Below are 27,801 nucleotides of genomic sequence, written 5' to 3'. Positions count from 1 at the left end.
TGTACATACCACATACCTATCCTAGCTTTTGGCAATTTCTCCAACATTTACATTAATAACTATACTTTATCTACCTACTGATGTAGTTCCCACCCATCCATACTTTTCTATTTACATAGACATATATGAATATTCATATGTAGTAGAGGCAAATGAGAATGATTGAAGAGGTAAAATAAATAAATTCATTATGAATGTCATTTATGACAAAGATGAGTGATGACAAAAGGAAGACCATTTGAGTTGGATTCATATAATATGAAGATGGAACAATGCTGCCACTTTCAAGATTAAAAATTTTTTATTAGGACATTTACAAACACATGTACAAAAGTGGAAACAATGTAATGGATTCCATATGCCCATCATCAAGCTAAGGAATTAGCTCAAATACTTGCTAATTCCAAATTTGACTTATTTGGAGACCATTCACGTTTTCCATGACTTTTTACTATTTACAAGTAGTGTTTATAAAAAAATCTTTACCAGCATTTAAAAATTTGAATTATTAGAAAAACTCTTGTCTACTTCCCCAAAGAAGAATCCAACTGTCCTAACTAAGAGGCAGCTCACGGGTTATTTGTTCTATAGTGATCATCAGTTCATTTTATCATGGATAAGACAACTCACTGGGTACTGAAAATTATTTTGTTGTTTTATATCGCCATTTAAGCCAGGCATGGTGGCGCATGCATGTAATCCCATGCTTGGGAGGTGGAGACAGGAGGATCGTGCAGGTTTGAAGCCAGCCTCGCTGGCTCAAGAGACCCTGTTTCCATTCCAAATAAAAATATTAAATAGGTCTGGGAGTGTAGCCTGGAGGTAGAAGGGTTCCATCCCCAGTACCACCAAAAAAAAAAATATATATATATATATATATATATATATATATATATATATATATATATCACCATTAAAATTATGCATGATAATGGTCAAACTGCACAGGATGGCCTACTAGTCTCTAGCTTCCTACTCGAATTAGTAAAGTGCAAACAGGAAGAAGGTAGGAGGGAGAACTGGATGGGTCCAGGGATTTGTTCTCAGATTCTGGCAAGCAGCACAATGCCCTGGAGGGCTATTGGAACCTGGATGGATGATCCCAGACCCCAGTGTTCCTGACCCAGTAGGTATGGGTGGGACCCAAGAATATGCACGTTTCCTAAGTGCTTGGGTGATGTTACTGCTGCTCTTTCTGGTCAGGGTTCTGCACTTGGAGAACCACTGGGTAAAGGATCCAGGAGCTGGGAGGCAAGAGAACTAGAGAGGTGACAGTGCCTTGCCATGATGAGGTTCAGGGCAGGAGATGAAGGCTGTACTGCTAACACAGAGCAGAGGGGTAAGGAAGCAGGAGGCTGCATTGTCTAACGAGAAATCACGACTATGAACTTGTCATGAAGGACAGCTGGGCTGGAGAGAGCATACAGGTGAAGTGGGAAAAAAAAAAACAAAAAATGGAGGCAGAGGCAGACATATCTAAAAAGGAAGGATCAGGCCACAGAAGTGGCAGAGAACAGTTGATAGAACCTGGTGTGAGTTTCAAAGGATGAGGCATAGAAAGCAATGGCTCTCAGGGACAGGCCCAGCCATGGAAATGGCACCAGCCTTCTCCTCCTCTCCTCCTGGTGAGGCATAGGAAGCACAGATGTTGGCAGAGTAAGGTTAACACCAGATCAAGGAGAGTAAGGGGAAGGTAGGAGTGAATGACTTCATTCAATGGCCAGAAAATGCCAAGAGCCTGTTACAACAACATGCATCACATCCCTGAAACCACCAACCCTACAGTGACCTCAGCCTCTTGAGAAAGGCCAAGGTTTGCTATTAAATGCTCCTACAGACCACATGGAAATGACTGCTCTGTTGACCGCTTTCAGAACCCTGGCTTTCCACATCCCACTCTGCCTCTTCATCCATAAAGATGAGCATAGCCCCAAATGCTAAGGAGAAAACAGACATGACTTGGGCAGAGAGAGGGTGGCATGCTGTCAGGAAGGGACACGGAAATGCAGACCACAGTGGAAGTAGCTTGAGCCAGTGGCTCTGAGAGTTGGGAAAAATGAAGATGAGAAGTTAAGCCCTAAGGAGTAGAGAAACAAAATAAGGGTGAAGGAAGATAAAAGATGTATACCCAGAATATATGGAGACAACTCTTAGGAGAGAACCTTGTCCTGTATAGAATTTTTCAGTGTTCTAAAAGCACAATATTAAAGTGTTAAAGTTTTGATTCAGAGGCTTGGCTCAGAAGACACATTTTTGAAATTTTGTTTTCTTTAGTAATTGCATCTACCTTAACTGGGCAACACCATTATGAACACCCGTTTTTTTTTAAAACAATTTGTTGTTTTGTCATTTCTTTTGCTTTAGGGCTTACTATGGTTTGCAGGTTGAATGTCCCCAAAGGCCCATGTGTTAAAGCTTCATCCTCAGGGTGGTACTATTTAGGGATGCTGTGGACCTTTAGGAGGTAGGGCGCAGTGGAAAGTTCTTAGGTGTGCCTTCAAGGGGACGGCAGGACTCTGCTCTCTTTTTGTTTCCTGGCTTGTGATGCAAGCAGTTTTCTCTGCCATATGTTACTGCTACTGCCATTCTTCTCACCCAAATCAACAAGTCCACCAATCTTGGGCTAGAATTGCCAAAGCTGTAAGTTGATTATCTCAGGTATTTTGTGATAGCAACAGGAAGCTAACACAGGGATATTGGGTTTTAATGTAATCAACTTCCTTGGCTTTAGGGCAATCAACATCAATTTATGTCAATTAAATTATCTCAAAGCTTAAGGTATAAAGTTGTATTTATAATGACTATCACCTGGGAAATGGGTGACAGATATTCTTTAAGGTTTTCATGGATACTTATGTAACAATAGTCCCTACTTTTAAAACATTCCATGAAAGGTGGACATTTAATCTTGAGAAGGTACAGGGCTTATGGCCCTTTGGAACTTAAGTTTCTGAGGCTGGCCTAGCACCTATAACTCTCCTGTCTCAGCCTTTCTAGTATTGGTATTACAGTTGTAAGCCACCATGCCTGGTGGCTCTTTGGAACTTAAGATAAACAGTGTCAATTCTAAAAACCAAAGCACTTTAATAAACTTAAATTTACTGCTGAGTTGAATTTCCTAGAATATGAATTATTGTCTATGTGAAAACCTATGTTTAAAGATTTATTTCTAGTGAAATAAGAAACCCCAATTTAATATATAACAGTTGAACATGAGTACGAAGAATTACTTTATTTACCTCTATGTATTGAACACTGGCAATAAATTTCACATGAAACAAAAAATCTAAAAACAAAAACTTCAAAACTAGGATAAACAAAAATAGAAAAAAATTGAGGAGCAGAAATAAATATGTATTTATTTATTCAGGTTGCACAAGAGGAAAGCCAGATGGATAGTTTTGACTTACTCATAAAACTTTCTGATTTTAATTTGCCAAATGAAATGCTGTACACCAAAAGGAAGAAGAAAAAACAGGCAGCATAATGAAAAAATATGAGCTAAACATAGCAAATAAAAGAACAAATTGTTCCAAGCAGAAAAAGTATTTGTTCAGGTAAATAAAACCAAGTCCCAGGTGCCACTTGCAAAATAGATAACCTTGCAGGGAAGGAGAGAAATACAAATGAGATGACCGCGTGGGTGAAGCCAGTACAGGAAAATGTGTTTGGAATAATGTCAAGTACAACAGCGGGAATGGAGAATGACACGCACATGTCCACGATGATGGCTTTGAAATGAAATGTGCACTTAGGTTGGCAGAGTTCTGAAGGCAATTGGCACAAGTAGAGCTTAGTGATCATTAACTCTTTCCCCCATAAAGGATGACAAAATTCATTTTTTTAAATACAAAAAATTTGCATGCTGCCTCATTAACTTATATGAAAATAAATAACACTTTTTGTTAGAGGGGAAATATTTCTTCTCCATTCTTCTGGTTTCTAGGAAGAGGAACTGATCTCCAAGTGCTCTTGATTTTTCCCCAGTTTCTTTCCCTTTCCAAAGAGTTAGCTCATCACTAATTTACAATCGTTAGTTTCTGTTTCTCCGTAGGAGAATATTCAATCTATCCTTTCCTTTCTCAGTGTTGATTGGAAACACACTTTCCCACTTGCTGGGCTGATTCAAGGTCAAGGATCAGGGATACAAGAACTAGCAGGGCCATCTATTGCTTTCTCCAGATCAGTGTTTATCAGTAATAAAGGTGAGACCTTAGTTTGATCCCCCATTTATTTTATTTCTCAAGAGGTTCAGAAACTCAGAGACAGAACAAGAGTGCTCACGGTGGGCCCCTCAAGTCTCTAACACTCTGGAGATACCAGGAGGAAGAATGCTTTCTCTACCTCAGGTAAAAAGAAATCGAAGGAGCCATTGATGGGCGACAGGGAGAATCTGCTATAAAACATGCTTTCCCGGGAAGCCTGCGTCTCAGAGAACATGGGTGTGGTAGTGAATGCCCTTAACTTATTTCTGGAGGGACAGGTGGGAAGAGAGAAGCAGCAGCTACAGTGACAGGAGCCCCGACTCCGCATGGGGAATCCTGTGCCTTTGTCCTTGCTGCTACTAGCTTAGTACAAGCTGTTTAAATTTGGGGGAGCTTGCTATCCTTTGCAAATAGGAGGACTGCATAAGTGGTGCCCAACTTCCTTCCAGGACCTCATCTGTATCAAGTGCTGGGAAAGATGAAAATAAGTGCCCCCACCCCTGCCAAACACTTGCAAATCAAACTGATATAACCAATGAGCTAAAATAGCCAAACATTTTCCGTTTCAGTTTTCTTGGGCTGGGGGTGCAGCTCTGGGGAACAGTGCTTGCCTAGCATGTGCCAGGCCTTGGATTTCATCCCCAGTACAACGCAAAACAACAATAAAAAAGTTTTCTTTTTCTCATCTGACTTTCTCTGGACACATTAAAGCAAGAACTGAGAACTGGATGAGTTACTGGGGGTTATACTAGCTAAATAAAGTTTTATATTTTTATTTTCATAAATAGGTAAGTAAAGTTTTAGTGTAGATCTAGAGGTTTTGCATTCTTTACATAAAGAGGCCTCTGTATAAAGCAGAAAAAAAGAGAGGAAGAAAGAAAAGGAGAAACAAACATTTTTTTGGACCATCTTCTATATCTTTTGGAGCATCTTCTATGTCAATTATTGTTACATATTTTATTCATAATAACAACCCCTAAAATAGTATTTTGGTACTTTACTAAATAGTTTACTCTGTGTTCATTTTTTTCTCTTTCTCTCTTTATGTTTATCCATCCATCCATCCATCCATCCATCCATCCATCCATCCATCCATCCATCCATCCAAATTGGTACCCAAATTCTCATTGTATAGAGAAAAATGAACATCGGAGAGTTAAATAGCTAGTATGTGCCAGGTTATTCCAAGGTAAATGTGTGTGTGATCTCATTTAAGATGAGATGCAGAGCTTGAAATTTCAAGATGCTTATCTTGAAATTTTAATTCCTTGAGAATGGCAAAAGAACAATACAGTAACCCTTTATAAACAAGACATGTAAAATATAGTTAAAATTCAAATTCTGTTAACTGTTAGTTCTCATTGCAGAAAAGAACAATGTCATGAAGTCACAGTTACCTTCCTGATTTCATTACTAAAAATAATTATGCAAAGTATTATGTCACCATTTTAGACTGAAAACATCAGGGAGCGTTAGCTCAACCATATCTTTGCTGGTGATACAAACGAGCAGAATTTACACATGGACTTGTAAAAACTCAAACATATTTTAATTTACCAATGATCACCAAGGGCTGTAATTAGAGCAAAATAAGAAAGTGAAGCCACCTAGGTTAAAGCAAATAATTATCCTTGCCAAGACATGTAAGAGGAGCCTGATACCAGTATTTGCTAATTGCATTTTTCCCCCACTCTGAAACGAGAGCTACTGTTTAGCTTGTTCTGGGCTCTCATTTTAGCTTCCTAGACAAGCTCTTGGCCAAAATGGGAATCTTATCAAGTGGCTGCTGAAACCTTGGAGTGTTTTCTTTGGAAATTACACTCAGGTAGTGGTGATTCTAATATTAGTGGATCATATCACTGGGCCATGACATACAGACTTGGACCAATGTCTTTTTATATTTTGACATTGAAAGATGTTTAATACTCAAGGAGGAAAGGGAGAAAAACACACATTAAGAGGGCATAGCTATCACCTTGTATCCCACATGGTACCATTTTAGCAACAAGATTCAAAGCTTTGAAGAAGCTTGTTAATCCCAATAACCTTTTAAATAATTGCAATTAAAACCACTAGCTGCTCCCACAGCTAGTAAAATGATGCACTGAGCAACAGCTAAAAGAGAAGGTATCAGTTACCCAAGGAATTCACTGAGAGATTAAAAGCTCAAAATCTAAAACGTGGAAATGGTTCCCTGGCTTTTGTTGTCTTTGGTGGAGATAGTTTTTCAATTTGCCTGGATTCAGTCAGTTGATGTGATTAAACTAAATGGTGTTATGGATGTCTTTTACAATTTCAAACTTAAATAGAGAGAGCAATGCATTCCTACGAAACACTGCTGATTAATAAATATTATTCTCATTTGATTCTTGAGCATTCTAAAACACTTGAAGGTCTTATTTGCAATAATATAAACAAACCAAAAAAAAATAGTAGCTCTTTTGGCACATTTTCTTTGCCAGTAAAGAAAAGTCATTTTGTGTGTGTATGTGCATATTTTATGTGTTTCCATTTCAAAATATCTGGCTATCACCAGGAAGTAAGGCAGACACTGCAGGATTCTGGAGGGCCAGGGAACTTATATTTTCAGAAGCCACAAGTCAGATAATTTCTCACCTTTAGTCTTTTATCTCCAGAAGTCTTTGGTTTATTTTGACCAGCATATACTCAGAGAAAAAAAAGATTTTGCAAGAGACAAGAGGTTCACTTCTGTCTTCTGAGGGCATCTTTGTGACTCACAGAATTCTTTTGAATAAACTTGGACTTCTATGCAAACTGTTTTCCAACTGTAGAATTAAGTTGGTTCTGTGAGATTCTAATTGAATGATTTCTTACATGGGACAGAAAGGTACATGTCTTTGTGCTCAGAAAAATCACTGATTTCTTTTTCTATTGCAATTGTTTTGGATTTAATATTCTTTTGATTTGAATAGTCTTTATTGTTCAGAAGCCTTTGCCTAAAATATTAGCTATGTAAGCAGCAATGATTTTTTTCTCACAAAAGTGGCAAAACCATTGACCTTGGGCAGACTGCTATACTTTTCTGTAGCTGTTTTTGTGCTGGCTATATCAGCATTTTCTACCTCTGTCCTGATCAACAAATCCTCACTTTAACACGTTCACATGGTCCGGGATGCTTCTCTGGCATGCACCTGCTGCAGACCTGTTGACTTTGTGGAATCGGGCTGGGGTGCCTGACTCCCACTGGTATTGTTGGTCCTGGGTACCGATGCTTCAGGCTTCAGTGCACTGGTTTGGATCTTATCCTGATGAACTGTGCTGGCTCAGCCCACTACTTCTTAATAATGACTGTTTTCAAGGTTTGCAGCTCAAAGAGGAGACTCTCTGGTTATTCTTGGGATTTTTATATCAATGATGCCACTGGGGCAGGGACTGAATATAAAATGAACAAGACGGCATGGTTTCTATGAAATACGACAGACCACACTTTGTAAAATCACAACATCATTGTACAAAAGGGCCTTTATTAATAGGGTAGCCCTGCTGAGATGGGATTCCAAGATTTTAAAAGTTTCTTAACTTTTAAATGGTTAAGTTGCAGGAGGGAAGTGACGTAGGAGTGGCCATTTCCAAATTAAACAGCTGTTTCTCTAGTTGAACACTTGAACAGGGCACCTGTGGCTAATCACATGTGGTGGTTTTTCAAGGCAACTAAAGTTTCACTAAAACTAAAATACGTCAGACTAGCTCCTTTTTATGTGCTCTATGAGTATTCATGGCGAATTTCATTTCAAATGCTGAATTTATTCTGTGAGGTTCTGATCGGATGATTTCATACATGGGATGGCTGTGGCTACCGTATGGGCTAGCACACACAGCAGAACATTTCCTTCTGTGTGTGCACTGGGGGACACTGAGGATTGAACCTAGGGATATTTTGCCTCTAAGCTATGCCTCTAGCATTTTTGCTTTTTGTGGTACTGGAGATTGAGCCTAGAGCCATTGGACCTCTGAGTTATATCCTTAGCCTTAAATTTTTTTCTTCTTTTTGCGGTACTGGGAATGGAAACCAGGGGCATTCTCCCTCTGAGCTACACCCCCAGCCCTTTTATTCTTTGCTTTAAAACAGGGTCTCAATGAATTGCAAAGGGCCTCACTAAGTAGCTGAGGCTGGCTGAGATCCTTGATCCTCCTGTCTTAGCCTCCCAAAGGGTCTTGCTAGATTGCTTAGAGTCTCACTAAGTTGCTGAGGCTGGTCTTAAACCTCTGATCCTCCTGTCTCAGCCTCCCAAATACTGAGATTACTGGTGTGTGCCACCACGCATGGCCTTATTTTTTATTTTGAAACAAGGTCTCACTAAGTTATCATGCAATAGCTTCCAACCTGAAATCTTCCTGTCTCTGCCTCCCAAGTACTAGAATTACAGGCGTGCATCACTGTGTTCAGCACAGAATATTTCTTTTACTCCCGAAGGTTCTAAGAGTGGACTTGAAAACCTCAATAACAGGCCCAAGCATAAACAAAGGTAAATTTATTTTGCAACTTAGAAGTCACTAAATGGGTCCACATTTCCTTTAGAGAAACTGTAGTGGTGGGAAACCTGGATCCCTGGGAGGCAGCTGTGCTCTGGGACATGTGTGGACAATGGGATCCTAAGCAATGCAAAACCATGCAGGTAGACATGGCCTTTGCAGAAGCCCAGAAGCTTGATGGTGGAACTTCTGCTCCTTTTGGGTGGACTTGGGAGGGTGAAGAGGAGCTGGGAAGGGACGGCACATCAATGGGGATAAAAGAGCAGGGCAGTAGTGCTCATGTTTGGTGGAGACCACAGAGAACGACCTTTGAGTACAACACTTTCTCGAGGCAGGCGATGATCTAAGAGCCCAAGCTGTAGGATATCCTTTATCCTCCAACAACCGTATGAGAGGACTCACAGGGCCAAACGGAGCTGAAGAGAACAGCAGGCCACACTGTGCCCAGAGATACCAGGAGGATCAATCAAGCAGGCCTGGGGCAGAGATTGCAAGGGGGAGGGATTGAAGAAGAGCCTTGCTGGCTGGAACAGTCTGGGATCCTAACTTTATATTTAATCAGAAAGCAAAATCCAAAAGCTGGGCATGGTGGTGCACGCTTGTAATCCCAGAATTTGGGAGGCTGAGACAGGAGGATCCAGGTTTGTGGCCAGCCTCAGCTACTTAGTGAGGCCCTTTGCAACTCAGTGAGACTCTGTTTCAAAATAAAGAATACAAAAATAGGGTTGAGGGTGTAGCCTGGAGGTAGAATGCCCCTGGGTTCCATCCCCAGTACTGCAGAAACAAACAAACAAACAAAAAAAAAAAAAAAAGGAAAAGGAAGAAAGCAGAATTTAGATAGAAGAAAATGGTGTCCTGAATCTTCTATAGACGAGAAATAAGAGGGCCAGGGCCAGAAACCAGGGCTGAGAGTAATGTGGTTCTAGATCTTTACCTGCAGGTTAAGGCTGAAGGCCACATTCACTTGTCTAACTCTACCTAACAAGTAGGCAAAAGCATGAATTTAGGAAAGTTCTTCCAAGCTACAGGCAGTGTTTTATTTATTTATTTATTTATCTATCTATTTTTTATTTAATTAGTGACGAGGCTCTCCAAGTTTGGCTGGCCTCAATAGGCACAGGTCAGTGGTCAGTGCATGCACAGGCTGTGGATGGTGGAGCATAAGCAGGCAGGGTAGACACTGACGACTGTCATACCAGAGGGACCTTGCCAGAGTTCACAGGAGGGACACAGAGGGCAGTTGGAAAGGATACCATCATCGTGGGTCTCCCAGAGAGAGCTCATACCAGGAAGTGCTCTTACAGAGTTGATTCTACTGGCAATACTTACATTGATAAAAACATTTGCCAAACTTAACCAGGCGTGGTGGCATACCACGCTGGTAATTTGGGAAGCTGAGACAGGAGGATCATGGTTCACGGATAGCCTCAGTGACTTAGTGAGGCCCTTTGCAACTCAGTGAGACCCTGTTTCAAAAATGGAGTAAAAAATAGGGCTGGGGATGTCACTCTGAGGTAGAATGCTCCTGGGTTCCATCCAAAATAAATAAATGAATGAATAAATGAATGAATAAATAATGCAAAATAAATAAATGAATGAATGAATAAATAAATAAATAACATTAGTTCTCCTTTTCCTCTCCCTTACAATGCTATGTCCATAACTGAAGGAATCACTACCGGTCTCACTGAGGAGATAGAAAGGAAATAGGCAGATAGGGAAAGGCCTTGGTAGAAAAAAAGTTAATTTCCTGAGTTTCCTGAGGGGCGACAAATGCCTGAAATTCCAAAGGCTCAGGAGATAAGAAGGCCAGAGCTTCACAAAGCCATCCTGAGTTTCCTAATCAACAAACCCACCGAGCAAGTCTGGCATTCCTGAAAGGAGACCCTTCAAAGGACTTGCAAATGCCCTATGCAAATTCTCCTTGGAATCCCAAAAGTCACCCTCACCAAAAACAGACTTGCAAGCGGTCAGGCATTGGCCAGTCGGATGGCAAAAGGGGGACTTTCCCGCTCGGGACCCCTCCCCTTTTGGGGAGCTGTTCTCTCTCTCGCAGGTCGTGTTGGCCCTGAGAGAAGGCAGAGTGCATCTGAGGGCACATGGCTTGGGTGACTCTCGAGTAGTGACCTGAAGGCCTCTGCTGGACATCATGGCTGACCAGGCCCCTAGGGGTGACCTGTACCTCTTTTCTGGCAGATCACGTGGGCTCTGGGAGAAAGTAGTTTGCAACTGATGGGCACTTGGCTCGGGCGACACTCGGGTAGTGACCCTGAAGGCAGCTACTGGACCCCGGAGTTCTGACCCGGAGTTCTCTATTCCCTTCTGGCAGATTGTGTGGACTCCGGAAGAAAGCAGCCTGCACCTGAAGGCAATTTGGCTTGGGCTACTCTCAAGTATTGTCCTGAAGGCAGCTGCTGGACCCAGAGTTCCAGCCCCTTTGGGGGTGTTCAGCCACCCTTACCCCATTCCCTGCTGCTTCCAATAAACCTTTTACTCCCCTTCCTGAGGTCTGCGGATGTCATTCTTCGCTCACCGTAGACAAGAACTCGCCGGGTTTTCTCTCAAGAAACCCTCGTTTCATCACTAGCGTGTGTGTGTGTGTGTGTGTGTGTGTGTGTGTGTGTGTGTGTGTGATCCAGAGGGAAACAGTATGTGCAGCAAGTATTGTGTACAAGTCTGTTTGTATCACTTTGAATCTCAGTATGATGTATAATTACAATGCATCAATAAAAGTATAAAAAACAGCAAAAAATTAAAAGAACAAATATCCCAGGGGTTATCTCCAAAAATTCCTGTCAATAACACCTGAGGGTACTTCTGAAGAGCTCTTAGGGCAAGCTTATTTTTGCTTTTGGAAAGATGTACCAAGAAGATACCCCTCTTGTTCTTTGGGAGAATGTGGTATGTGCATTATTTGCATGTGATGCTGGAATTATTGCAGCCATCTTGTTACCAAGGGGATTTGTAGCCCAGATGGTCTCATGCCATATATTCGAGGAATTAACCAACCCTGGTGTTGCCCCCACACTGGGCTTTATTTTGTGAGATTCATTCACTCACTCATGCAATCAACACAAAGGGAGCACCAATAAACTCTGAGCATTGCTGAAGGCATGTGGGATACTTAAGAGGACAAACACAGAGGTTGTTGGCCTTGGGGATGTTCCAAATTCGCTTATTGTTTCAGCCTCTCTGAGATAAGTGTTTTTGCTGCCTGCAGCCAGAGCATCTTAACTTATATCCTGCTGACAGCCTATTGGCTTCACAGAAAACTGAACTTATGCTGCAGCATAAAAAATGATGGAGAGGTCACTTTCCATCCTTACCTTTCTCTCAGGCATGGCTCATTTGTGGACCATTTCCCCTGCCTGGCAATGCGCCCTTGTCTCCTGCCTGGGCTTTCATCATGCTTTCCATCTGGCTCACTTCCGATTTCTGTGGCTACCTCTCAGTCTGTGCTAGTTCTTCATCTGGTAACATTCCCCCTGCCTGACCTCTCTTCTCTAGGGTCATTCTTACCCATCTTTCAGATTTGCTCCAAGATGCGGTTCCTTCCAAGGTACCATGTTTATGTCCCCAGATCTGGGTGAGGGACATCTCCATGTGCCATCTGAGCCATATATGTCTCCAACCTAACACCCAAGCTGCCTGTCTATCACCAGGACTGCAGTTCTCATGGCTAGGATGCCTTCTTCTTCCTAGTGTTTTATTTCTGGTACCCCAAATGGCACCTGCAATGTGACAGATGTGCAATCAGTGTATGGTGAAGGAGTGAGTTAACTGGGCATTGCATACTTAGCACTAAAACAATCACTTCATTGATTCTTCTTTCTCGAGGCAGTGCTTTTCTGAGAATTCAGTGTAGCTGAAGAGAATCTGTATCACAATTTCTCTTTGTTGTCTTTATTGTTTAAACCTCTTCCCACCCCACTCAGTTTGACACCTTTGCATTTTGAAAGGCAGATGTTGTTTAGAAGCCTAAATGAGCGGATCAAGGAAGACACATTGTATTAAGCACGGAGGAGAGACACAATGATCACAGGGTAAGGATATTGAAAGGAAACACTTTTCATTTCCACACAGTTTCCCCCACAAATCACAGCTATTTCTGGGTGAGATGGCATCGATAAGAATGTGAGAAGCCATGGTGCCTGGGAAAGGCTGGGAAAAGCATCTCCCATAAACTCGGAGACTTTAAAAGCCTACGCACCTGTGATGCCAGATAAATAAGGGGCTTGCAGAAGGCTCAAGCCTACTCTTTTTTTCCCTCTAATATGAAGAAGAATTTTTTTATTTTCACTTTGAAAAACCGATGACCTTTTTAATTTAAGTATCAGCCCTTTCCCTCTTGAACGCCAGAGGAAGGAAATGGAGTTGTCCATTTCAGGAGGCTTTTGTTTGTGTTTACAATTAAAAATAACGCCTTCCAAAAGGTTGCTCTAACCTGATGGAGGAGAAAAACACAGCTCGGTGCACTTTATTATTTTCTGTGAAATGTTATCTCTGATTCCAGTGTGTATTAGAAAACAAAGCAGCTAAGGCGCTTCCCATCAATGCCGCCGTCTGCTGGCAGCAGACATGACCCCTGGAGCTCCTTTCTCCTCCAAGTACCCCTTCTCCCCAGGTTTAGGGAGGCTGCAAAACAAACTACTGGATACCCTGCAGCAGCCCCAACTGGTTCACTTTGGGCTCCCACAAGAAGGGTACAGGCATGCTGGCATGCCACCCAGCCCCTCTCCCCTGCTCTTCTCACAAGAAACGTGCATGTGAATTATATACACTCATACTCTGTGAAGCAAGTAACATCGTGATAGAATTGAGGTTTCAAAGCTTGGCATGGTGGTACATGCTTGTAATCCCAGCATTTGGGAGGCTGAGACAGGAGGATCATGGTTCACAGCCAGCCTCAGCTACTTACTGAGGCCCTTTGCAGCTCAGTAAGACCCTGTTCCAAAATAAAGAATTAAAAAAAAATAGGGTTGGGAGTGTAGCTTGGAGAAGATAGAATGCTCCTGGGTTTTATCCCCGGTACTGAAAAAAGAAAAAGAAAGAATTGATGTTTTATAGGGAGATCCAGGGATAAAGTCCCAGCACACAGTTATCCCTTAGCTTTAATTACAGTTTGATGCTTATTTGTAAGGATCATTTGCAATGACCACAAGTTGCAATATTTATTGAGAACCTCTGACTATCAATATGCCAAGATTTCCTGTGCTCCTATAAATTCCAAAGGAATGGCCTATGGTCTTCTTGGGTGTTTAAGAGTCATTCTCTGCTGGGTGTGGTGGTACATGCTTGTAACCCCAGTACTTGAGAGGCTGAGACAGGCGAATCTCAGGTTTGAGGCCAGACACAGCAACTTATCAAGACCCTCTGTAACTTAGTGAGATCCTGCTTCAAAATAATAATTAAAAGGGGCTGCGGGTATAGCTTAGAGCTGGAATGCCCGTGGGTTCAATCCCTAGTACCAAAATAAAAGTGCCAATCACTTTTTTGGGCTTTACTCTACATTCAAATGACACTGGTAGTCAGCTTATATGATTTATTGAGGTTCTTGCTAAGTAGAGAAATATCATCACTATTTTACTAATGACTGAACGGTGCACAGTCTTTAGGATATTTCCCCCATAACACTTGAAGACATTATCTGAATATATTTGGTATCCATGTTCATTATATATATCTAGTATAATATTGCCTATTTAAATAACTGGCCATAAAGTTTTATGTACCATGAAATGGAATAAATAGGGAGGACAAGTGTTCTGGAATTTGCCAGTGCAGGTGATTAAACCAGGTTGGGCATGCAGGAGCAAGCCGGGTCTGCATTTGGTGCTTTTTCAATAAGCACTTTCTGAGCATCAGTTATGTCCTATGCCCTGTCATGAGCACTTTTGTTATGTTAGGGAACAAACTAAAGACCCCACTCTGCCTGGTACAGCTTATTATAAGGAGAGAGAGAGAGAGAGAGAGAGAGAGAGAGAGAGAGAGAGAGAGAGAGAGAGAGAGAGAGAGAGAGAGAGAAAGAAGAAGAAGAAGAAGAGGAAGAAGAAGAAGAAGAAGAAGAAGAAGAAGAAGAGAGGAGGAGGAGGAGGAGGAGGAGGAGGAGGAGGAAGAGGAGGAGGAGGAGGAGGAGGAAGACAAAATGACCTGGTTACTAAGTAATTTATAGAGCATGCGAGAAAGGATAATAAAGACACCATGGAGCAAGATAAGAGAAACTAAGAATGTAGTGACAGGATGTCAATTTTAAATTTGGTTAAATATTGATAGTCATAAGCTTCATTGAGAGAGTAAAATCTGAGCCAAGATTTGAAAGAGGAGTTAGTATGTGGGTATCTGGGGGAACAGGATTCTAGAAAAGAGAGTGACCAATGTGAACCTCCAGGGCTGGAAGCAGCAGGGCTGGAGTGGGTTCAAGGAGAAAGGATTCTGAGGAGGTATGCAGGAAGCTAAAGCCAAAGTCAGGGGTTGGGTCAGATCGAGCAGGGTTTTGTAGGCTGTGGAGGAACTTGGAATTCTCTGAAGTGAAAAGCCACCTCAGGCTCTCGGCTGCAGGTTTTAGGCTCTGATTTTAAAGAAAGGGGAGCAAATGCAATAGAGACAGCTCAGTTTAACAGAAACATACGGAGTCAATTTAAAAACTGAAAGGGCTTGGGAACTAGGTTACAAGTTTCTTTATAGTAATAGTAGGATCAAGGTTTACATGTGGATGCCCAAGCACCTGTTTCAGCCAACTGATACTTTCATCTAGGTCTCTGTAATCATGGTCACCTGCTTTGAAAGGTCTTCATGATTGCCTTTATTTAAAACCCCATCCCCATATTTTGGCTATTACAAATTGTGCTGCTATGACCATAGGTATGCATATGTTGCTGTATTTCTCTGAATTCAGCCCCTTTGGAAAGATACCCAGGAGTGGTATAGCTGGATCATATGGTGGATCTATTCCCACCTTTCTTAGGCATCTCCACACAGATCTCCATAGTGGTTGAACTAGTTTGCATTCCCACCAACAGTGTAAAAGAGTTCCTCTTTCCCCACATCCTCGCCAGCATTTGTTGTTTGATTTCTTTATGCTTGCCACTCTGACTGGGGTTAGATGGAATCTCAGTGTAGTTCTGATTTGCATCTCCCTGATGGCCAGTGATGAAGAACATCTTTTCATGTGTCTATTGGCTCTTTGTATCTCTTCTTTTGTGAAGTGTCTATTTAGTTCATTTGCCCATTTCTTGATTGGGTTGTTTGCTTTGCTAGTGTAGAGTCTTTTGAGCTCTTTGTATATTCTGGATATTAGCCCCCTATCAGAATGGTGGCTGGTAAAGATCCTTTCCCATTCTGTAGGCTTCCTCTTTAGGTTATTGATAGCTTCCTTTGATGAGAAGAAACTTTTTAGTTTGATGTTATCCCACTTGTTTATTCTTGCTTTAATTTTCTGAACCAACCCAGATCACCATCAACAGATGAATGGATAGCAAAACTGTGGGAAATACACACAATGGAATTCTATTCAGCCATAAAGAAGAACAAAATTATATCATTTGCAAGAAGATGGAAAGCCCTGGAGAACATTATGTTAAGTGAGATCAGCCAAGCACAGAAGGAGAAGGTACATATGTTTCCCCTAATATGCCCAAACTAGGAAACACAAAGGATACCAGTGGAACTCCAGATAATGGAGAGGAAATACCAGCAAAGTTTGAATGGAAGGATAGGAGAGGAGGAAGGCTGATCTTGATTAATGAGGGTCTACATCTGAACATGTGTAAAATTATGAATAAGACATGGTTAACCTGGACAACCATTGGTGGGACGGGGGAAGGGAAAACAGGGGCGGGGGGGAAGAGGGCACCAAATATAGTTTAAATGTATACTATTTATGTTCAATAAAAATTTGTTAAAAAAACAAAACCCCATCCCCTCCTTCCTCATCCTGCTGATTTTTTTTTAAGATTTCTCATCACTCGTTGAAAATATATCATATACTTCTTATTTCTTATCTACTCTAGTAGAATGTGAACTCTGAGAAGGTAAGATTTTGTTCTTTTTTATTGGTGCCTTGTAATTATACATCACAATGAAGTTCAGAGTGACAGAGGATACATTCTCGCAGCACTCAGTGACCCCCTCACTCCTCCACTGCCACCTCCTCACCCTCCCTGTGCCTGGCATTGTGATTGGTATTGATAAGCTTGTGTATGTACACCATGCATGTCCAATGAAGTGTTTCCCTCATCGAGTCCCCCTTCCCTCTCTGGCCTCCCTCCATTAGGTCCCCTCTCTCACTCCACTAGGGGTTCTTCTCCTCTGTCTGGAATCCCAGTTGTGTCCCAATTTTTCCCTAGCTTCCACCTACGAAGGGAAGCATCCAAGCTTTCACTTTTTATGACTGGCTAATTTCACTTAGCATAATATTCATCAGTTCCATCCATTTCTCTGCAAATGATATAATTTTGTTCTTTTTGGTTGAGTAGAACTCCATTGTGTATATATCCCATAATTTTGTAATCCATTCATCTGTTGATGAACACCTAGGCTAGTTCCTTAGTTTGGCATTTATAAATTATGCTGTTAAGAACCTTAATAAAGAGCCCATCTTCAGAGAAGATCTTTGCCAGTCATTCCTCAGACAGAGGGGTAATATACAAAGAACTCAAGAAACATACTGCCCACAAAACAAATAACTCAACCAAAAAATGAACAAGTGAACTAAACAGACAATTCACAAAAAGGAGAAACACAAGTGTCCAATAAATATATGAAAACATATTTAATATCATTAGCAACCAGAGAGATGCAAATCAAAACTACTCTGAGATTTCACCTAACCTCAATTAGAATGGCAATCATTTGAACAAAATCATAAATGCTGGTGAGGCTTTGGGAATGTAAGAACTTTAAGAACTTTGATACTCGGTTAGTGGGATTACAAATTAGTGCAGCCACTACAGAGCTCAGTGTGGAGGGTCCTCAGAAGAATGGGAATGAACCTAACACAGGATCTAGCAATACCACTCTGGGGTATCTATCCAAAGAAATTGAAGCCAGGCTACCATAGTAACACATGCATATATATGTTTGTATCAGATTTTGTTCTTTTGATTGTGGTTTGTGCAGTTCAGTTCCTAGACAGCTCCTGGCACAGAGGTACCAATTTGTTGAATGAGCGAATGTTCTGGGAGCACAGGAAAACTTTAATTCAACTTTGTTTAGGTTAAATTCAGTTATAATTTAAACAAACAGCCTATAAGACTGAGGATGAATAAAAATAAGCTGTCTGTCAAATCACATTATTTTCCACCATCGCTTGGCCAAATGTTTTTGCTATTTAGAGTGTTGATGGTCCATTCTTCATAAAACAATTAGAGCCATATTGTAGAACATTTGGAAAACTACCACTCAAATAAAAAGAATTAAAAAACTCCCTTCTATAAAGTTTTTAAAGTTGGTTGCATTCTCAAGTAATCACAACACACCTAGAAATCAATCAAGCAAATTCTTCTGATTTTTAAACTTTTATCTAAAGCTCTTCTGTACCCTAAAATTGGGTGATTCTATAGAAGCCTGTGTAAAAATACAAGCCATTGAATAACTATATTCTTTGCTTTTAACATAGTCCAATAAATGAGGGATTTTTAGAGAAGTTTGAGGTTATCTTTAGATCCAAGTTCTCATTTCTATTGATTTTATTTAATTAGTTTACTTATTTATTTATATTCATTATGGTACTGAAGATTGAACTCAAAGGCATTCAACCTTCAGCCTGATTTTCTTTCTTATTTGGAAACAGGGTTTTATTAGGTTGCTGAGGGCCTTGTTGAGTTGCCAAGGCTGGCTTTGAACCTGTGATCCTCCTGTCTCAGCCTCCCAAGTACTGAGATTACAAGCATCTGCTACCATTCCTGGCTTTTTCTGATTTAATTAATTGACCCTTTGGGAATTTAACCAACTAAGAAAATACAGAGGATTTTGAGAACTGTTAAGAGTGATATAACATGTCATCAATTCTGAGTCGTCTCTACCCAAATAGTGAACTAAGTCTGCTAAATAGTGAATTTCATGTCATTATATGTAGTTTACTTTTAGGCTCTGTATGGATGAGTGGGTCATTATGAAGCACAATTGATTATGTAAAGAGAACTAGAAAAATAACTGTCCCTGCCAAACAGTACAAACGACTGTCCACCACCTTGGCAACATCATGCACACAGATGATATAACCACATTGTCAATAGAGTCTGGGCGGGCGACAGGCGGATGCGCTCATCACACTTCAGCCTGGCTGCACGGCAGCTGTCAGGGGCTGTGTACCTCTGATGAAAACAGTTGTGCTGCCAGGTAACTAGCTCAAGTTCTGTGCTCACATGAGCAGGTGGTGCAAAATGAGGAATTTCCAGCCAGGCAACATGTAATGATTACTTGAAATTTATGAAATCGGTCTTTGAAGCTAACAATTTGCAAAACATGGTTAACATCCCTTTGCCACTTGTGGTTCATCAGGTTTTGGCAATGAAGTTTCATTTGTTTTACCCACTAGAATCTCAGCCGATAGGGATGTTACAGAGAGGAAAGAGTGTGGGAGAGGAAGATGATGCTGAGACCCCAGGAAGGCAGGGTGGTTGTAAAATGGAACTGAATAAGGCTGCAGGGGCAGGTTCTCATTGACAATGACTGCCAAGGCCATTTTGAGGAGGTTGAAGATCTTTGTAGCATTTATTTTATTTTGGTGTTGGGGATTGAACACAGAACATCCTCCCTCTGAGCTATACTCCCAGCCTTTTTTTTTTTTTTTTCACTTGGTGATTATTTTTATTTGCTTTTGTGTCTGCAGAGCTTCTCAATTTTGTCTTTTTAAAGTATATTTTTTTAAAATTTTATTTTATTGGTGCACTGTATTCATACATCATAGTGGGATACAAACTTTTGTAGACATACATGCACACATCGCCCAGTCAGCCCCCACCCGATCCCCACCCCATTCTCTCCCTGTCCCTCCCTCCCATGCTTGGCTTAGTGGTTGACATCTAGTATTATAGCAATTTATCCAAAATTAAAAATGATAATCTCACATAACAGTTTCATTTGTCTGATACCAAGCTTTTGATGACTTAAAGATAACATTTCAATATTTCTTTTTGCTTTCTTTCTTACCAGAGAATATTTTTTTCTTTTTTTTAGGTGAAACTATCATATATTTATTTTTCAGAAAAAAATCTATCCTGATATGGAATATGGACTCTAGATACCCAAAACAATCTCGAAGTAAAAACAAAGCTAGAAGATGTATATTTTCTGATTTCAAACCATATAAAGCTACAATAATTGAAACAGTGTAGTACTGTTCTAAAGGCAGATATATAGACCATTGGAGTTAAATACAAGCCTAGAGCTAACTTCTTCCCTATATTGTCAAGTTATTTTTGACAAGGTTTCCACGAAGATTTGGTGGTGGAAATAATAATCTTTTAACTAAATATTGTTGAAAAATAATAATTACATGGAAAAGAATAAAATTGGACCCTTACCTAATCCCACATACAAGTATTAACTCAAACTAGATAAAAGACATAAATATAAATCTTAAGACTATAAACTTTTAGGAGAAAATCTGGGTCATAAAACCTCACAACATTGAAATTGGCAGTGATTTCTTGGATATGATTTCAATGGCACAGGCAACAGAAGAATATACAAACTCCCTAAAAAATAAAAGAAAATATTGTATATCCAAAGACAATGTAAACAGAGTTAACAGTTACTAATAGAATTGGATAAAATATTTCCAAATGCTATATCTGAAGGTATATTAATATTCCAACTAGAAATCCTAAAAATTAACAACAATAAAGGCAAACAATACAATTTAGAGATAGGTAAAAGACTAACATAAATAATGAATCTCCACAGATAACCAATCTTAGTTGTCTGTTGGATGGAAACTCTTGTTTCTCTGGTTCTGGTGAGTGTTACCTATTTCTTCTTTGTAGTTAATCTCTTTGAGTATTTTCTCTAGCGCTGGTTTTGAAGACATAAATTCCTTCAGTTTCTGTTTGTCATGGAAGCTTCTTATTTCTCCATCTAATTTGATAGAAAGTTTTGCTGGATAGGAAATTTTTGGCTGGAAGTTGTTTTCTTTCAGAGTTTGGAATATGTTACTCCAAGCCCTTCTGGCTCTCATGACTTGGTTTGGGAAGTCTGGAGTGATTCTAATTGGTTTGCCTCTGAATGTCACTTGGTCCTTTGTTTTTGTTGCCTTTAAGATTCTCTGCTTGGCTTCCACATTGGTCATTTTGACAATTATGTGGCGTGGGGATCCTCTTCTCGGATCCTGTCTAAAGGGAGATCTATAAGTTTCCTGGATCTGTGTATCAACCTCTTGCTCTATATTTGGAAAATTTTCTGCTATTACTTCCTTGAAGAGATTGTTGATCCCTTTGGTTTCACTTTCTTTTCCCTCCTCTATTCCAATTATTCTTAGGTTAGCTCTCTTAAAATGGGCCCATATTTCTTCAATGTCAGATTCCTGCTGTTGGATATCTTTTTCTAGATTAGAAACTATGCATTCATTTTTGGATTGCTCATCTTCTAAGAGCGAGATTCTGTTCTCCATGTGGTCTAATCGGTTGTTTGTGCTTTGAATTGAGGCCTTTACTTCATTAATTGCATCCTTTATCTCTTTTTGGCTCTCTCTGAGTTCTTTTCGAAGCACCTCTATTATTTCTACAGTTATTTTCCTGATTTGATCTTCTAGAAATCTCTGATTTTCTGTTTTATCAGGTTCTGATGTTGTGGGGTTGTGGGCATTCATTGCTCCAGTGTTATTCCTCTTTCCCATGATTTCGGAGGTTTGTGCCTTCTCTGGGTTCTTCCCTTGGGTCACTATGGCTTCACTTAAGGTGCTCTGGATCTCGAGTCTGTATTATCTCAGACCCTACTACTCCTTTAGTGGGTTGTATCACAGAGTCTCCGACCCAGGGAGTCGATAGAGGCTACTTTAAACTATGGGGGGTGCCAGGTTGCACGCTCTCCTATGGTGTGATATCTCTGCCACCACCACTCCCTCACTGGGTCAAGTCCCAGGAGGCACAATACTGGGATTTCTCCTCTGTGGCCCGCAATTTGACTCACTGTTCTTGAGTACGTAGATGTAGCTGTACTGGACTCGGTGAATTCACTGCTGCTGCCACCGCCGGTGGCAATATGGCGCCTCTGCCACGCCCTCGGCCATGAGGCTGGCGTATTTTTTCTTCTCTGGTTTTGATTTCCACTCTGAATCCCTGCAGCGTGTGCTGAGCTCAGCCACTGGGAGCTTTAAATGCTGTCTGCGCCGAAAGATCCGCCTGGCTGTTCCGCATCGGCTCACCTCGGCTTGCTGTAGCCGTCCGCTGAGTTCGCCGCTGCCGCCGGCAGTATGGCGCTGCTGCCGCGTCCTCGGGCGCGTGTGTCTCCTCTGTGGCCCTGAGCTCTGTTCTCAGTCCGCTTTCTCTCTGGAGCCTGGTGGTTTTTTTGTTTTTCTGGTGATGGTGTTTTCTGGCTATGAAAGGCGCTCTTTTTGTGGTAATGGAGATTGGTTGTTAGCAGGACTCTTAAGCCCCGCTTTTCTCGGTCGCCATCTTCCCGGAAGTCTCCCAGCCTTTTTTAATATACTTTTTTGAAACAAGGTCTTGCTAGGTTGCTGAGAGTTTTGCTAAATTGCTGAGGCTAACCTCATATCTGCAGCCCTCTTGTTTCAGCCTACGGAGATTACAGGCATGCACTACCACACCTGGCTCTTGCTTGGTACTTTTTAAATTTTCAGGTAAATGAAGACAATGATGTTCTCCGTTTCTTCCTTCCTTCTCTCTCTCTCTCTCTCTCTCTCTCTCTCTCTCTCTCTCTCTCTTTCTCTCTTTCCTTCCTTTCTTTCTCTCTTTTCTTTCTTTCTCTCTCTCTTTCTTTCTCTCTCTCTCTCTCTCTCTCTCTCTCTCTCTCTCTCTTTCTTGGTGGTGGTACTGGGGATGGAACCCAGCGGCCTTCTACCTCCGGGCTACACTCTCAGACCTATTTTATATTTTATTTGGAAACAGGGTCTCACTAAGTTGCTGGGAACCTCACTAAGTAGCTGAGGTTGGCTTTGAACCTGCACGATCCTCCTGTCTCAGCCTCCCAAGTGCTGGGATTACAAGCGTGTGCCACCACGCCCAGCTTGATGTTCTCCCTTTCTAATTCTTGGGCCTGCTGCCATGTTCACCTAAGATGAGACCTATAAAGCGTTTGAAAAAATATAAAGGATGATGACAAGACTAATGAGACTGGCACGTTAACATTTCCTTTGAGAAAGGCTCCTGGAGAGGGCATGGATTACCTCATGCAGTCCTTCCTCATCACAGAATTATCACTGTTTTGAGATCAAGGAAACAAAACAGAAGCACAGACAAGTTATGCAAACTTGACTAAGGCTGCACAGCTATTGGACTGGAACTGCAACCCGTTGATCTGATTCCAGAGCTCAGGCTCCCCCCTGCCAATGTCACAGGAGCTAAGGGAATGAGGTTAAAGTTTAGAGTGATGCCTAAGGGCTACGCTTATCAGAAAACCCTACAGCAAAAGTAAACCTATACCCTGCTGTGTGGTGGAGTTTCCATTTTGATTCTTCTTCTCTTTTCCCATCATTGTAGACAGCAAATATTTTTGAGAGCCTAATCTCCAGTGAACATTATTCGAAGTTTGGGGGAATCTAGCAGCAGTTCTCAGAGGACCCTGTTCTCCCGGAATTTATGGATTGTAGTCAGGAAAGTCAGTCAACGAACAAACAGAAATTAGGAGACTGTAAAAAGTGCCAAGATGAAAAAAAAAAAAACAATAGGAAGTTGGGGTCACAGGTGACAGATAAGGGTGACATGGTCCTATAGTCCTTTCCTCCACGGCCCCTTACTGGGAGTGTGGCGTGTGGCTCCTTGACTACCGATGGGGAAACAACTGGAAAAGAGTCGCCTCCTGCTCTTGGGAATTCTGACTGCTGGCATGGCTTCGGCCCTCTGTTTCTTTCCCTACAAAATGTAACTACTTCCAACAGACTGTACTTCATTTTTTTTTTTTTAACAAGAAAGCCACCTGGGTGATACTCACCTTTACCCGGCTATTAGATGCAATCAGAATAATGAATACTATAGTGAAACAGTCTCTTGAGGTTTTACAGAACGGGACCAAGTTTGCAGAAAAAAATGTCTGGGAGGAGAAAGAAGTGTTTAACTGCCTCTGAATTAGCTCTGGCTGTGACAATAATATTTATTTAAGCGCTTGGCTGCTTATTATATAATATCAGACCTGTAGTCAGACATCTCCCTTCTCTCTTAGGGTAGGAAGGTGGAGAAGGGAGCTTAGGATGAAGAGTGAAGATGAAGGTGGAGATGATTGTACAGAAAGCAAGACAATGAAGAAAAAGTGACAACTTTATGGACCCTCTCTCCCTGGGGATCTTAATCAACCATTCTGCTGTGGCCTTCCCCTCACGTGCATAATAAAGTGGCGCACCAGAGGAACAGGGATGTGTGGGCCCAGGGGACTTTGATCATTACAGAATGTTGCTTGAAATAGTACAGCTCCACCTCGTTCCTCCAGGCTCCCCTGACACCGGGGCAGGAAAGGAGCCCCGCTGCTTTTTCAGTCTGGCAATTTGCAGGAAGAGAGAATGCTTCAAACAAAGCACTGGGAAGCCCATGAGAATAATGAAGAAGGTGGGAGACACCAGAGAAACAGGTGCAGCTGGCAAAGGAGTGGGCTCTGATGGATGCACGGGACCTGGGGAGGCAGCACCCAACCCAGCCACGTGGCAGACCCGCAAAACACGGTAAGCAGACGATGTCATCGGAATTACAGGAGTGCTTGACATGGGGATACGTGCTTTAGGGTAGGATACTGAGCAATCTGGCCCACCAGCATCAGTTAAGAGGACTTGACTCGGACAGCTGTGACGCGCAACTGCAACAGGGTCAGTGAGGCAGTCAATTTTTATGCAAAGCCCTAAGAGGAGAGTGTATTCCTCTTAGGAAGAGAAGAGGACAGAGGAAGGAAAGACAGAAGAAAGAACAATAGAGAGAGAATATACGTGCAGATACAACTTCATCAACAAAGTTCTTGGAGTGGAGGGGAGAGATTTAGTTAACATGATGTGTCGCCACTGCACACATTCGTTTGGAGGGAGTCATTCAAAAAGCAAAGGACGCACCAGTGTCTCATGGGCAAACACTTGTGGGCGCATTCCCAGACACCGTGATCCCTCGAAATATTCATTGTTTAAGATATTTTGTGCCAGGCGTGGTGGCGCACGCTTGTAATCCCAGCGCTTGGGAGGCTGAGACAGGAGGATCGCACAGGTTCGAAGCCAGCCTCAGCTACTTAGTGAGGCTTTCAGCAACTTAGTGAGACCCTGTTTCCAAATAAAATATATAAAATAGGTCTGGAAGTGTAGCCTGGACGTAGAAAGCCTCTGGGTTCCACCCCCAGTACCACAAAAAAAAAAAAAAAGATATTTTGTGCATGCACTTCAGTTTTTTTTTTTTTCTATTCTGGGGAGACAGACTGCAGTGGGTAGGGTAAATAGACAAAACAAGGAAAAACCTCTAAAGAAAATCCTAGATGCTTGTGGCTTTTTACCATTTATCTTGGGAACCACAGTGCCTTTAAGAGCTTAAGCAATTAAATTCTCCCCAGCTGTGTGGGCTTGCACACCACCAGACTCAGGACTGGGACCCACATCGCTTCTGAAGCCACATCATTTTTCTTAGCATCCTGTGGTTTGATTCTGAAGCTGAGAAAAGGGAAATTTTTGCTCTCCTTTTATGTGACATGGATACCTTCAGCACCCTCTGCTACATTCTCTGCTCTCTTCAGAATTGCCTGGAGTTTGAAGGGTTCAAATCTTGATGAATTGATGCAGAAAACTAAATGCATCACCAAGAAATATGCTGCAGAATCTACACATGGCTCCGCGGCCCATGCACAGTGGACTGTTCCTCTTACCTTTATCATAGATTTCCTTCAAGACCCCTCGCTTTATTAACTCCTCTCGGCTTTGCCGCATGGATATCTTCCTTTCCAGGGCTACAAGCAAGATAGACAGAGAAGCAGGTGTGAGTAGAGAACAGTATTGATTCATAGTTTTAAAAATAATAGTAAATATGGTGACAAGTACTGCAGTGTAATGCATGGAAAAGTGTCTATACATGATGAATTGCTAAAGGAAGCTATTAATAGTTAATACTTTTTGTTGGTGGTAGTACTCTTTTTTTTAAATATGCTTTTGTTGATGCATTGTAACGATCAAAACGCCAATGATATTCTTCACAGAACTAGAAAAATAGTCCTAAAATTCATATGAAAAAAAAAGACTTGGAATAGCCAAAGCAATTCTGAGAAATAAGAACCATCACAATACCTGATTTCAAATTATACTACAGAGCTGTAGTAACAAAAGCAGTATGGTACTGACATAAGCTATAGACCAATGGAAGAGAGGATCCAGAGACAAAACCTTATATGGATAGCCAGTTTATTTTTGACAAAGAAGACAAAAAAAAAAAAATTCTGGAGGAAAGATAGCCTTTTCAACAAATGGTGCTAGAAAAACTGGATCTCCATGTATAGAAGAATGAAATTATGAAATTTGACCCCAGTCTCTCACCCTGTACAAGAGTAAATTCAAGATGTATCAAAGACCTAGAAATTAGACCAGAAATTTTGCAACTACTAGAAGAAAACATAGGGCCAACTCTTCAACACATAGGCACTGGTAAAGAGTTCCTCAAGTAGATCCACCCCCAGAGAATCAATCAATAAAATAATATCAAATTAAAAGGCTTCTATGCATCAAAGAAAACAAGAGTTTGAAGAGGGAGCCTACAGGATGGGAGAAAGTGTTTGCCAGCTTCTCCTCTGACAGAAGACGAATACCTAGAAATAACAAGAAACTTAAAAAACTCAAATAATCTAGATAATCCTTTTGATACCATGATAAGCCTCTTCATCAGATCATTTTGACAGGTTTTCAAAGAAACTTTCAAATTACTTATAAAATAGACATTCTGATTGAATTCAATAGACCCTGGTTTATGGCTGAGGAAGCTGCAGCAAAGAGCTACACTGTCATTAAAGGCGTAAGGGGACCAGGCCTCCACACAGACATATGACTTCTCATCTGGGCTCTACCTCAATGTCACATGGAGTTTCCTAAGTGTGGTCACTCCCGCAGGAGGGACTGGCCTTTTAAGGTATACTACATAGAGGGCATGCTTCAGTGAGGATTTGTTGCTTCTCAATAAAATAACAACAACAACAACAACAACAACAACACCACCACCACTTATAATATCATGTATGAAAATATCTCCTGCAAAGTGCTGGGGATTAGCACCTGAGGGTCTCCAGTGGACTCCTTGAGGGGTTTAGGTGACCTTCGTGGGAGGACCTCCATGAGCTGTCTCTCTCAGGCTCCATATGGGAGCAGACCAAGGAGGAGCACACAGTTCAGGTTTCAGATGTGCCTCCAGATGCACACCTGAACCAGATGCTGGGCAGGGGGGTGGGGGGGATCCAGGATGGTAGAGTAGAAATGAGCCCAGGGGTGGAGAAGTGAGGGGTGGTGCAGAGGGATTGCAGGAGGGTCCTGACAGAGGCCCTGGAGGAGAAGAAGCTACTCTAGAGCCCACATGTCAGTCTCTGGGGAATCCTGTGTGTGGGGCTGTGACAGCTTATTTCAGTTGCTTTGGTGACCTTGAAAATTTGCATATTCTTAGCAGCATCATTATTCAGTAGGAAAGAAGACAGTAGTAGAGGAACTATGCAAATTCAGATACGGATCACACACACACACACACACACACACACACACACACACACACACTTCAGGTGTGTCATTTTGATGATCTGGGAAAACACAGAGGCCAAGGTCCAGCCACTTCCATTTCACAGGTCCTGAAGGGATTGGATACCCAGATCATGATGAAAAGCTCTCTGGTTGTTCTCAGGCATAGCTAGACTGAGAATCAATAATTATATACTTTGGAAACTAATATTTAAAAATATATTACATTATAACTACTTTTCTTAAATTATAGTGAATTAA

At 41.4% G+C, this 27,801-nt stretch overlaps 1 protein-coding gene across 1 annotated transcript in view; it reads right to left on the bottom strand.

Annotated features, from left to right (window-relative positions):
- Nucleotides 1-27,801, bottom strand: part of LOC308273603 (phosphatase and actin regulator 1-like) — a gene marked incomplete at both ends in the record, with an annotated part of 491,535 nt that overhangs the window by 54,132 nt on the left and 409,602 nt on the right. Inside the window, one exon of the mRNA XM_080710811.1 lies at nt 25,701-25,781. Coding sequence (XP_080566937.1) covers nt 25,701-25,781 — 81 coding nt within the window. The remainder of the gene's footprint in view (nt 1-25,700; nt 25,782-27,801) is intronic.

Source organism: Muscardinus avellanarius (assembly GCF_963383645.1).
Source record: "Muscardinus avellanarius genome assembly, chromosome: 14".
NCBI lineage: Eukaryota > Metazoa > Chordata > Mammalia > Rodentia > Gliridae > Muscardinus > Muscardinus avellanarius.
Note: the sequence above shows the minus strand (reverse complement) of the source record. Positions and strands in the feature narration are given on the sequence as shown.